This window comes from Nomia melanderi, chromosome 12, assembly GCF_051020985.1.
Source record: "Nomia melanderi isolate GNS246 chromosome 12, iyNomMela1, whole genome shotgun sequence".
NCBI classification, from domain to species: domain Eukaryota; kingdom Metazoa; phylum Arthropoda; class Insecta; order Hymenoptera; family Halictidae; genus Nomia; species Nomia melanderi.
In genome coordinates, this window is record NC_135010.1 from 7,267,613 (window position 1) to 7,281,125 (window position 13,513).

The following is a 13,513-nucleotide window of genomic DNA, read 5'->3' on the forward strand; positions in this document are numbered from 1 at the left end:
AGCCTCTAACCCCGACTTCTCCCCCCGGGTTTTACAGCCGCCCCGTTCCGTTCTCCCCTTTCGTACCCCTTCGCGCTTCATCAGTTACGTTCGCCTCTTACGCGCTCTTCTCTCTCTCTCTCTCTCTCTCTCTTCTTTCTTTGTCTCGCTATGGTGGACGTTGCTGCATTTTACCGCGAGTGCAAATGTATACGATGGGAAATGAAAGTTATTCCGCGAAGGAAATTGGAAACATTTTAATCATGTTTGTTGGAGATTTTACAACTTGACAATTATAGTAACTTCCTATTGGAAACTTTGTCATCTTCCGCTGGAATCTTCAGATAACTCATGTCTTTCGTATCAGCAGAAGAAACTGCGTTTGTTTGGATCGTAACAAAACCATCGTTATCCCAATTAAACTTTCCACCCTCAACGCAACGCGTCGAAGTGCCGACGTTTCCCGCGTCGGATCGGTACCATTAAATTACGCCGTTCACGGAAGCGACGTAACTGCGATCCGGTTCGTGAAACTTTTTCTTCGCGGGGTAGAAGCTGCGAAGCGAGAACCGATACTCGACACAAAAACCATTAGCCGGTATGGCGCAAAGATTGCGCGCGCGAAATTTTCGACGTTGAAGGGGTTGAGAGAGAAGCGTACAGCGGAGCCGTTCTCACGTAACTTGGAGAAAAGTTTCGTTTAAACGGCGGGACCGCGCGAGCGCGAGGGTCCGTTCGCGAGGAAGGACTTTGTCGAACAACGACGTAACGAGCCACGTCCCGGTGATGGAATTTTTTAAGGGAGCCAGCACACGGCAAGGCCCCTCGCTCCGCGGAAAATACGATGCGGTCTAACTCGGGCTGCAAGCCCTAAAGTATATTCAGCCGGTCTAAGTCCAAAGGCTATTTGCATAGGCGATATTATATCTTCGCCTGGAAACCCACCCCCTCAGCCACCCCATCGCCATCTACTCTAGCTCGTTCTCTTTCACCTTCTGTCTATACTGCCGCCTCTAGACGGGCTCTTTCTCTTTCGTCTTCGCCGTGTCTCCATCCTCGCCGACCATCCCTCGTCCACCCACACGCCCATCTCCTTTCCCCTCCCGCCGGGACGTCTTGGGATCTCTGGAATTGGATTAGTAGTGGTTCACCCGAGTAAGACTTGGACTATACTCAATTTGAACTAAGATCGCGCCGCTCCGGAATGGGCAAATTGCTAAATCAGTTTTACGTGATCACCTATTCAGAAAGTTATTCGCGATCGAACGTGGGTTATTCCGCCGTGGAAGATGGACCGGCCACCGACCGGGGGATTTAACGGGAAAGGATACAGGGAAGGGCCGCGGGGATGATTTCCACCGATTGATAGGGATTTTCGGCCGCTTAGGATTACGAGCACCGCCGATCACCGGGAATAATGGATCTTCCAGCTATTATATCTCGAAGAATTAACTGCGCTCCGCAAGTGATTACGTTTTGGGAGGAAGTACGGTGCTGATGCTGGTGCTGTGTTACATTTCTCGGTGTGGTCTTGGCGTTTTGAAAGTTTTTGGTAATGTGTTTGGAAATTTTGGTAATTTGGTAACTCGATAATTCTATAATTCGATAATTCGATAATTCGATAATTCGATAATTCGATAATTCGATAATTCGATAATTCGATAATTCGATAATTCGATCATTCGATAATTTGATAATTTGGTAATTTGGTAACCTGGCAATATTTGGTAATATATATATCGAAGTCATTTTGTCTGTAATAATTTTTTAAGAAGAATTACATAATTACATCTCATTACTATTACAACCACAAAATATATTTAAAATTTTCTGCTTAACAGATAATGGTTACAAGAATGTTAATATCCGTCTAGAGCTACAGCAAGTAGAACAATCGACAGAGATTAAATTAAGTTTAAAATCTTCACTACAGGTCCTACTTAATTTTATAAAGTAAGAAGTTAATTAGATACTCTACATTGACTCGAATGACTTTATTTTACGTTTGCACGTTTATGTACCGAGAATCACTAATACATAATTCTATTAACCTGTAGACTGTGTAATTTATCGATCGCGAATGAATATGTATAGTTAAACATGAATAAAGATGATTCGAGACATCTTATCTTGAATGTAATACAGAAGTGATACTTAAAATTCTAAATAGGCAGCAATTTTTGTTACTTCCTTTCAAGAACCAACTATAACCAGGGAATAAACATTCTAATTCGCAATTCTGAAATACTTACGATTTATTTCCAAAAATAACGTAATAAACTCTTTTCGCACCCATCCACATTATTACACAAACCAGTTGACAATTTATGTAACAGTAATCATATATACACTAACATTTGTTATTTTACACCAACTACATGTTACTTACATTTCAAATAAAAAAATGTCTAACCTTACATTACATATATTCTTATAATACAACTTGCAGAAACGATTATCAACACTTCATACAAGACAAATTCTTCTTACAACTCGAGTCCCGTTAACACAGGAAACCTGCACAAACGAGACAACTCACCGATCGTTAAGGGTGAGTCGTGAATTCGGTTATCCGAAAATCCGCGACACAAAAGACGAACACTTTTTCCCCCAGCGGTCGGCGGTTCTTTGCCACGGATTAAAGGATCCTTGTTTTTCGCGCGCGGCTGAACTGGGCGGCCGCTTCGTCTCCTTCTCTTTAAGACGTCTCGAACAAAGATTTTGCAAACATTAGCGATTCGATTAAGCCGCCCTCTCGGGCGCTCGCCTTTAAAGTCTCGTCGCGCGGAAGTTTCCCAGTGAAATCGTTACTTAAGTTTCTCGCATTATGCACTTTCACCGCGCCTCAAAAAAGCTCACGGTGAAGTTGCGCGGCTCCCGCGGCCGGAAACACGAACCCTGGACACGCTATAACGAAGCAGTTAAAGCCGAATTACACGGTCAAACGACCGTGAAAGTTTTTTATCCAGTTAATTAATTAAAAATGCAAAATGAATTTCATTCCGGCCCGCTTCTACCCCATCTCGGTTTGCTCTTACTCCCTCGCGAAGAAATGAAATCGGACGGAGATATTTATCCTCGCGGAAGAAAATAAAATTTTTACGCGAATTTTAGAATCTGTTCGATTTAGGCTTATTTGTAGACTGCGGATTTTTATGGAGATATTATATCGTAGAATTCGGAAAATATATGCAGTGCGCTAGCTGTTCCATTTACCTCTGCTACCCACAGTATTTTTCATGACACGTAAAAAGTTTCTAATAAAATTAGCACGGTTCCAGGGGGAATATTTCATTGCTATGGAAACTTTAAACCTCCACGTCGCAGCTTATATTTTACGATTGTTGTTATTTTCTTCAATGGATTCACGCATTTTTGTGTACATAATGTTGTAGCTATTCAAATCAATTAATAGTTCATTCGATTCTGTATAAGAATATTTAATTTCCGACAAAATTTAGATAACACTCCTACAATGTTTACCACATAGACAACACTAAATCACTTCAAATCCTTATTAATCAACGTAGCAATTTCGAACTTCTGGTTCTCTGGTTCAGTTGCCTACTTAATTTCAATCGATAAAACAAATCCCAAAGAATCCAATTCACCCCTAAATATCCATCATCCGAAATTTCCAAATTACCAAAAACATCCCTCTATTTTCCACATTACAAACCAAAAGACATTCGCAAAAACCATTGGACGCCGGATAATCGACATGATGAAAAGTAACCGCATAAAAGACACTAACGCAGGGGTGCAAACACGCGGCGTATCGGCGAATAAAGATTCGGCAGAGGCGATCAAACGTCCGAAATAAGAAAACGAAGTGGGATCTCGTCGGGGGTTAAGAGAGAGAGAGAGAGAGGAAGCGTTCTCGTTGAAAAATCCAGCGTAAAATGGCCGGTCGTAGGTCGTGGAAAGCGTAAAGAATTCCGGGGTCCCGGTCTAACGCAGTTAATTTGGCGAATGGGGCTGTCCCTCCACCCCGAACATGGCCACCGCCGTCGCATACATGGGACACCTCCACACGAGGGACGCGCGCGTGTGCGTCCGGGCCGCCGCCGTCCACACGGCTATACCGGGTGATCCTGGCGGAGTCTAATAAAAAGCATCCCCCGTGAGCCGTGGGATGGTTGGGTCAGAAGTCCATTCGGAAAATGGAGGGACCCGGTCGTCCAACTAAATCTACCCGATAACGCGGACGTATTGTCCACGGGAGGTTCCCTTTAAAAATCGATTGCTGCCGACTGGACACGAGTTAAGAAACGAAACGGGGCTGGATAAACGTCTGGAACGTCAACCCTTCGTTGTGCCGCGATTAAAGTCACGGCTGACTTTTGGATAATTTTCAGGAATTTTTTGTTCCCGCCGGGTATCCGACCAAACCTATCCGGTCTGTTAGCAAGACGTATGGGATACGGCTAGTCCTGGCCAGGGTTCGACTCGACTTCCGACTTTCCCTGCAGAAAACATTGAGTCTGAGGGGTGGCTGCCTCATCCCTACCCGCCGGGATCGCAAAAGACGCTATAAATTCTGGCCATCCTATCCCCCCCTTCCCGGTAAACCTCCCCTTGCCATTCTGCTATCCTTCTTTAGCTGCCTGTTTTCATTCGTTTCTCTGTCCCTCTTCTAAAGCTACCGCGGATAGTAGCCAAAAGTAAGAAGAGTAGCTATATCGATACCCGCTCTCCCTTGGAAGTCGTAGTTCCTGGCTGTACAAAGTGCCGGCGGGACGCTTTCATTTTTGTCGGAACGCCGGTTTGAGGGTAAACTAGCGTGATTCATGGGATGGAAAACAACTTACGAAAGAACGCTGTGCTGGGATATTAAAATTTGAAGGGACCCTTCGGAGAGGATCGCCTTTCATTGCCGAATTGTTCGTTTGCGCAGACCGACGTTTTTACGCACCCCTGGCGAACTCGGCCAACGATTAACGCTTCCGATCGAATTATTCGACAGTTGTCACGAGATATTCGCGTGACACGATTCTGCTGTAGTTGGTGTTCGCGGACGGACTTCGGAGATGCGGGATTTGTATCGGAAATGCGGCGTGACGTGTTCTATTCTGGTACGCTGACCCGAAATGAATGTTTAATGTCTGAAGTACTGGTTGCTCTGTAGAAAGGTATAAATAAACATACGATCCCTTTTTAAATACTTTAATGTGGATATGTATTGATGTGGTTTGTTACTTTCGTTGAGATTTGGCACAGTTTCGGAAGGATCCGAATGTAGCTGTCGTATGAATGTAACTTGGAGGTTGGAATTGAGAAATTGATAGGTTGATTAAGTTTTAATAGGGAATAAAGATGAATATTGCCTTCTATTGTTAACACTAGATTTACGAAGCGCGTCAATTTGACGCCTATTGAATTCTGCAAACATTATTTATTTAATGTTTCTGTCAATTTTTATTGATGTCGTAACACAAATGTGTAATCTAACTTTAAACCTCTAATTTCCAAAATCTAAATGAACGAACGTCAAATGTTTTAAGGCGAAAATCCTTTTAGAATTTAAGAAATTCTAATAATTCTAGCAGTATACTATGTGTTTAATCATTAATTTTGTATGGAAAATTCATGAGTCAGTAATGTTTAAAAAAATATCATGTTTCAAAAAATAGAAGCAACGAAGCACGATGATGTCAGCTGGATGAAAAACCATGGACAAACCCATCTTGCCGGTTCTTCCGGGCAGGAAATCTGTGCCCGCCACGGACCGTCGACCAATTGAATCTCACAGGGAATTTAACACCCCTCTCGTGAACGGAAAAAAGCCGAAATTTCCAATTTTATCGAATCTCCGGTCGTCTGTCCCTTAAACAAATATTATCGCGACCGTTGACTGATCGATGGGAAATTGCAATGAAATTTATTACCGATTCGACCTTCGCAGAAGGCAATAGACGGTCTTCTTTAAGAAGAGCAATCTATTTCGTCGATGTAATTATATAATTCTACGCTTACTTGGGTAAATTCCTACATAAAATAATTACACAACATCGCCGAGTTTCGAGACATGCATTGCGTAACAGCTCCCCCATTTGATTGATAGCAAATTACGTCATTATTGAGTAATAGGCTGTGATATAAACAAATTCGCAACTATTCCTCTATTACCTCATACAACAGCAAAAACATTCCCCGCGACTATGCTGAAAATTAGGTAACAGATCCTGAAATAAACAATCATCGCAAATCCTCCAAAAACATCCAATATTATCACAGATATAAACTAATTAAAATATCACAAACCATTTGACACTACAAACTACGAAAAGTAACAATTCAATCTACAAACATTCCAAGAAAATTCATACCATTAAATTTCCCTGAAACCTCGATGTAACTGAATGTTTTCAGATTCAAGAATCCCAAGAACAAACAAAGAGGATTGTATAAAGAAACAAAGTTCCTCGTAAAACCCAACCTCCTCAACGAACAGCCCAGTAAAAACGTGAATCCCCGTGAACGTCGCGCGGACTAATTATCCCTGCCCAACGGAGTCAGCAGTGGCACAGTAAAATTGATCGCAGACGGAATACAACCCCCATTAACTCCAAGAAAATCAATCCCGGCGGCAACACTTCGTCGCAGCCTATCGTCAAGCCGTAGCCGACACGTGAAGAGGAACGCTCGTAGAAAAGAGAACGGGAAAGAGGATTGAAGAAGAAGATCCATCGGCGAAGGCACGGCATCTGCGTTCACGACCTTATCGGAAAGGCATAAACGCCTGAAATCCTGGCCGTAAATTAGGATCGACAGAATGCCGGACTCTTCATCCGTGTCCTTCTCTGGTGCGACTCTCTATTCCGGTTGCGCCGATATTTTTACCGTCTCGCGGATCACGCGATTCCCGTCGACGGCTGCGAGGAGAGCCCGGTCCACCGCGCTGACGACCGGCACTCACCCCTCTGCGCATTTGGAAATCAGATACACCGTATTGTTTCGAGGGGGAGCCGTCGGGACTGTCGAGGAAGATAAGAATTTTACGATCCGAGCTCGAGAAAAATGAGCGTGCTTAGCGATTAACCCGGAGAATTTATTTGCGCTTTCTACGAGCCCGCCGCTCGATTACGCACCACTGAAAACCGGACACCCAGGGTGGGTTTTGATTCCAGTGCCGGAACTCTTTAATTCGAGACTTATACGGTTGTTTCGTCGTGGTTGGGTTTTGCTGTTTATAAAAAATAGGTATTAAAGGTATTCTATTGTAATGGAGAAATATTTTTAAATCGTGATTTATGTAGTGCGTGAGACATGTTGAAATATGGAAACTTATTGTGGAATATTGTCTGCTGTCCTAGTATCGAATAAATTATTCTCCTATATTGATTAACAACGTCTATAATTTCCATGACCTCAATCACATTTGTTCCATTTAATTCATATTCTTTATTCTACTTCATTTTTAATCTATATTCTGTTAAAAATATTACCGTTTAATACAAAATAAATAATACCTTCTATACGAGCAGTTCAGTCGCACTCATCTTAATCATCATCGCGCCAAGAAGAAATTTAAAATGCCATCTACTCCTCGATCAAATTAACAGCTCCGAACGGCAGTTTATTTACCAGCGAACCAATGGCAGCTCCGTAAAACTCGAACGGACGAGGACTCGCGAGAAAGCTCCCCCAGCTGAACACTCCACCGGCAATCCCCAGTCATCAAAGCAATATCCCCCCCGCGCCTTATTCAAAAATATGGTGAACACGTATGCCAGTGTTCCTCGGGCTCGTACCGCCTGACCATTACAGGAGTCAAGAATTTTTATGGCCGGGCAAGTATGAGGGGGAAAGGATGACGATCCTTCTGTCGATGCCTGCCGGTGGTGCCTAGTGCCAGGAAAGAAGAGAGAGCCAGGTTGATGGCGTGGTGGCTGTCGGCGAGGGGGTGGCGGTGGGCGAGCAGTGGAGAGTCTATGCCGTAACAAGGGTGGCACGATTTCAAGAATGCGGAGCACGTTCTCAACCAATGCCAGCAGCTAGGCAGTAAAACAAATACGCCCTCCCTATATACGGGGTGTCCCGGCAATACCGCGTGTCTACACGCGAGTACACCCCGAAATCCCGGGGTGCTGCGGGAGCTGGTCTCGTTACCGATACGAATGGAGGTAATGCAGCGTGTACGTACTGAAACCTTTTCACGGTCTGGCCGGGAGAGAAAGTGGGAGAGAGTGGGAGAAACATGCCCTCGCAGACGAAACTCAAATTAACTCGACGGTGAGACATAGCCGAGAGAGTGGAAGACGAGGTGAAGCACGAAAGAGTATTTCGACGGGTACCGGAGCGACTCGTGCCTACGGAAGTGCTCTCGATATGGTGGATGTAGATGTAGTCACTGCTTTTTAGATAGTTTGGTGGTTATGTTTCTTTTTGAAGAGGATTGAGCGATTAAGCAGGTGATGGAATGTTTGGTGTAATGGTTTGGTTTAATGTGGATTGTTCTATATTTTAAATTAAATAATTAAATTAAATAATTTTGTTAACTAAAAGCAAGCCTTATTTTAGCATATGGATAAAGAGAATTTAGTTTCCTTCTGTTACACATTTGAAAACTAATTACATCGAAACAACAATGTTATTCCATTTCCGAGAAGGTCGACATATTTCCCAGTCGAAGAAAATTGAGTAACGCGTGAAATGAAGACGATCCGTCGCGTATCGTACGCGAAAATCTTGTTTCTACGGTTATAATGATTCAAGGCGGTTCGAGTGTATTGACGTTAAGGCGATTACGTATCGAAGACCGAGCCCGGAATCCGGAATAAAGCAGTCAATTATTGTTGGCTCCCTTTTCAAGTATTCTCGACGACGAGCACGAAATCCCCGGTAGAACTGAACGCGAAACGGCCGATAAAAGCGCACAATGTCTGGTACGAGCACGGAAACGCAAATGTCCTCTTTCACCGCGACGTCTTCTTTAGACGGGGAGGGGCGGCGAGGAGGGAGGATGATGGACAGGTGAAAGAAGTGGCCAATGTGGGCTGGTTTCGGCGTCTCGTGTGACACACACGTCACGGGCCTTTATTTTTCTTTTTTCTCTTCACTTTTGATCGAGTGCTCGGTCCCTCCTTTGTCCTTCGCCTCCGACTACCCTTCCTCCTCCTCCTTTTTTTTCGAGCAGTTCGTTTTAGCTATGACGAGAATTTTCTCTGGGACAACTCCGCGGAAATTAAACCAGACAGCTCGATAGAAGCCGGAGAGAAAGGATTCTATGACAATAATATGGGTCGTAAACCGAGGGACAAACTGCTTTGAAATGGCTCCACGAAAAGTATCGTGGTGTACACTCTATAATTATTCGAATTCCTTCGTCGGGAATTGAGGAGAAAAATTATTGACAATTGTGTAATATTAAGAAACAAATAAGTTTCTGATAAATAATGATTATGTAATCCAGAAACCTAAGTTTACCTTTTACTAAACGTATTTCCCTAATTCTAGGTTCTATGTAGTAGGATTCTGGTATTAAATAATACTGCAATAAAAGCTAGACATTTAAATAATATGCTTCTAAACCTAATCGAAATCTTTCCATCTGATTCTATGCGCCATCCTTAATTCTGATTATAAATAAAACTAAAAGCTAAATTAATGTAACCTATTCTCGATCGTTAAGTCAATCAATCAGACGATTAAAATAATACTTAATTCTAATAATACTCACGGTCCTGAGATCTAATTCTGTATGAAACTGAAGTTTATAATAGTGCAACCTGTTCTAAATCATAGAATTATGAACCTGCTATTTTCCTCTATTCTGATCTCTGAACTTTGCTCTGTGATGCGCTCTGATTTTGAAAAGGGTCTCCGAACGATGGACCAGTTTTCCACCTGATCTGGATCGCGATCCATTTTCGTTCGTCGACAAAGTCTCATCCCGTCCCACTGAACGAAACCTGTTCGCTCGCGTGGCGAGGTCCTGCCCTCGGTGGCCAGTTTCACGGATCCTGTTAGAGAACTGGTCCACCCGGATGGGGATGCTGCCGCCTCCCGGCCAACAATGGCCACTGTCCACTCCATTGTGACTGGAGTCAAACCGCAAAATACGTCGAGTTACCCTTTGACTCTCATTCGAAAGTTCTTCTCGGTCAATTTCCGCTGACAGAGAACTGGTCCACTGTAAAGGGGTGCGACAGCATCCCTTTGTCCACGGTAATGGTCAGTATCTACTTAAGAGCAATAAACTCGATATACAAAAAGGCGGAGCCGGTTATCCTGGGACTCGTCCCGGGACAGGGTGCAACGAGCCCCTTTTTTCAGGTTTAGTGTCCCGTAAGTGGAAAAATAAACATTGGATAATATAATAAGAATATTATAGTGGAAAAAGTATATATGAACTTGATGTTTGGGAATTATATAATATAATATCAGTTAGAATTATAGATTCACTAAAAAAGCTTATAAAATTCAAAGTCATTGTGTAATGTGTTAAATTAATAACTCGTTTTTGTTGTATTTTTAGTCAATGTTAAATAAAGTGAACTTTACAAGCTTGTTAAACGAAATTTGTTAGTTTTTTTAAATTTTTTTACCTGAAAATGTATGTTTTTTGTTTGTATCGTCGAAGTGGAAATTATAAGTCGGGAATAGTTTGATATGGTTGATTTTTTGATCTATGAAATATTCCGTCCATTCAAGTTTACATCCCTTGTTTCTAGCCCTCTAGGGAGTACTTCGATAAACTGTGGAACGGAAGTTGAGTGTTCAAGGAAACTACTATAACAACAAGAGGTATGTTTTTTTTTTATAAAACTTATTATTCTTTTCATTAATTTACGTAATAAAAAACTGGATCATATATTATGAACTGAAATGATTCAAAGTACATTTGATTCGATAGAATTGGAAAAAATAAATAAAATCAAAAGGACATTCTGAATTGAGTTAAATCAAAGTGAGTTATTGAGTCCTATTTAAAATTCATTTTTAAAAATAACAGAGCTTTAATTTTTATTCGATTACTGTAAGATCTACAGGTAAATATGATATAAAAGACCACATACGTCATCTATTGTAAAAAGGCAAAACTAATGATACCAGATGAATCTCACTAGATCGCACCGTGATAGTGGAGAAATTAAAAAAGATTGATTAAAAAAAAGTAAATAAAAAACACGTTATCGTGTACTTAAAAGATAAATATTCCACGTTACTACTGACGTAAACAAGGCATTATTATAATACCAACATTTTTATTGTACATTCTACTACTTTAACATTACTCGATAATGTACCCTCTCACCAGAATGGAAATTTATTTTTTATTTAATTCCTAAAATGTCATCCAGTATAACTGTTAAAATCTAACATAAAAATAAAAAATCATACAAGCAATGCAACGAGCCAATCATTTGTTCGTAGTGTCAAGAATTCTTTCCCTTTGAAACTTATATATAGTTATTGTCAAAAATTGCTTAGTATACTTCAAGGACATATCAAATAATTATAAAATGAAAATGTGTTGTCATGTTTCCGTCTGCGACCCACGCATTCCGAAAAATAACTTCACGTGTTCCCCGCGGAAAATTTCTTCATTCCATGATCAAGCAGACCGGTTCCTTGATCACAAAATGGTGGAGCAACCCTCCAAGAATATGTTTGTTTACACAGTATAATTACTTTTCATCAAAATCCATGAAAGTAGCTATTCTCGGCGCTGCCAGTAAAACGGGTAAATAGATTAGGTTACCAACCCCTAATTTCCATACGTTGCATATTAAATTTTATGCCTTGTTACAGGAAGTTGTCTATCGCTATTTCTTAAACAATCGTCGCTCATCGAAGAATTAGCAATTTTCGATAATAAATGCACATACGGGCTCGCGTGGGATTTAAATTACATTGACACGAAATGTAAGGTTAGCACGTGCAACTCTTCCGAAGCATGTTTAAAGCAAACGCTCGAGGGGGCAAAAATAGTAATGATTGTAGCTGATCATGTAACCAAGAAAAGAAGCGATGGTCGACCTGATCACCTATTAAAATATAATGCCGACACCTTATCAGACTTATTACCAAACGTTATTAAATATTGCCCCCAGGTAAACAAATAAAACGTCCTTAATTTATACTTCTTGCAATTCATTGTTGTACACTGAATTTTTATGAACACTGTAGCTTGTATGAAGCTCAAAATAAAATAACATAAAAACTTTCAATACAGATTAATATTTTTTTTGTTACTATTAATATACTGAAATTTTTAAACATAAAATTCTATTTGATCATATGTTCACGAATTTCAAATATATACATTTTTATTGATATAAAAATTCGTAGTTTAATTGTAGGACTTTCAACCCTGATTATTTTGGCTATTTTGGTCATTTTCTTTCCCTACAGGCTATGGTTGCAGTAGCAATGCACCCGATAAACAGCTTAATACCTCTGGCGATAGAAATGTACAAACAAGCTGGGGTACACGATTATAATCATTTGTTTGGCCTGATTAGCGTTAATTGTCTCAGAGCGAACACTTTCGCCGCGGAAGTAATTGGCGTCGAGCCGGAATGTGTGACGATACCTGTGATAGGTGGAAGTTGTTCGGAGACATGTATACCCATTTTTTCGCAAGCGAAGCCTTGCAACGTAATAGCTCAGGTTGACTGTTTCCTCTTAACCCTTTTAAAATGTTCACGCCATTCATCACGATGGCGAAAGATAATAGTAGTAAAAACATTCATTAAAATAATAATAAACTATTAATCAAAAATATAATAAAGTAAAATTTGTGGTGAAATATCATTAATATTTGATTATTAAGTAAATAGTTTCATAAAGAGTTAATACTTTGAACTTTGAACTGTTTGTAATTGAAGGATGACTTTTATTATTATATGTATTATTTCTTTATATATCTATACAATACTTAATTTATTAATAAATTAGGAAGAAGCTAGAAGATTGACAAGAGCAGTAAGATTGGCAGACGAAGAAGTATCTAAAATGAATAAAAAGCCAACGTCTTTTGCAATGGCTTTCGGAGCAGCTAGATTTTGCGTGTCCCTTTGTAAAGGTACCATTTTTAGAATAAAGGTGTAACAAAATATTTGTTAATTAACATGATTAATTATTATGTGATCTAGCTTTGCGACACCAACGCGATGTCGTGGAATACGCCTATGTTCGATCCCATGTGATACCAGAAATAAAATACTTCGCTGGTCCCTTAAAATTAGGCCCAGATGGGATTCAAAAGCATTTAGGTATTCCACCTTTGAATGATTACGAAAGCAAGTTGCTTAAAGTAGCTGTGCCTGCTTTAAAAAACGCAATTTTACTTGGAGAGGTAAGATTTGATTTGTAGAGAATAAATTTTTGAATATTATATTCTTTTTCCTATTTCACAGGATCTTGCTTTGGGCCATGAAAATTATGTAGCCGAAGCGAATCAAGCAAACCCATATAATCTGTCATAGCCTTAACCATTGTATAATGTGTATAGAATTAAAATGATTTTTACAAATGCCACAGAAGATTTATTATACTCCCGAGTTTGAGAAGTTTAAGTAAATAT

At 40.6% G+C, this 13,513-nt stretch overlaps 1 protein-coding gene across 1 annotated transcript; it reads left to right on the plus strand.

The window, feature by feature from the left end:
* The first annotated feature begins 11,535 nt into the window (after window positions 1–11,535).
* On the plus strand, window positions 11,536–13,415 carry LOC116426371 (malate dehydrogenase, mitochondrial). Its single transcript, XM_031975205.2, has 6 exons — window positions 11,536–11,668; window positions 11,737–12,038; window positions 12,340–12,597; window positions 12,886–13,012; window positions 13,083–13,285; window positions 13,347–13,415. Exons 1-6 carry the CDS (start codon window positions 11,536–11,538, stop codon window positions 13,413–13,415), a joined length of 1,092 nt encoding a protein of 363 aa, XP_031831065.2.
* The last annotated feature ends 98 nt before the right edge of the window (window positions 13,416–13,513 follow it).

Coding starts and splice junctions, on each gene's coding strand:
- LOC116426371 (XM_031975205.2), top strand. CDS start 11,536: ATGATCAAGCAGACCGGTTCCTTGATCACAAAATGGTGGAGCAACCCT. Junction 12,039..12,339: donor TTATTAAATATTGCCCCCAG/GTAAACAAATAA, acceptor CTTTCCCTACAG/GCTATGGTTGCAGTAGCAAT. Junction 13,286..13,346: donor ACGCAATTTTACTTGGAGAG/GTAAGATTTGAT, acceptor CCTATTTCACAG/GATCTTGCTTTGGGCCATGA.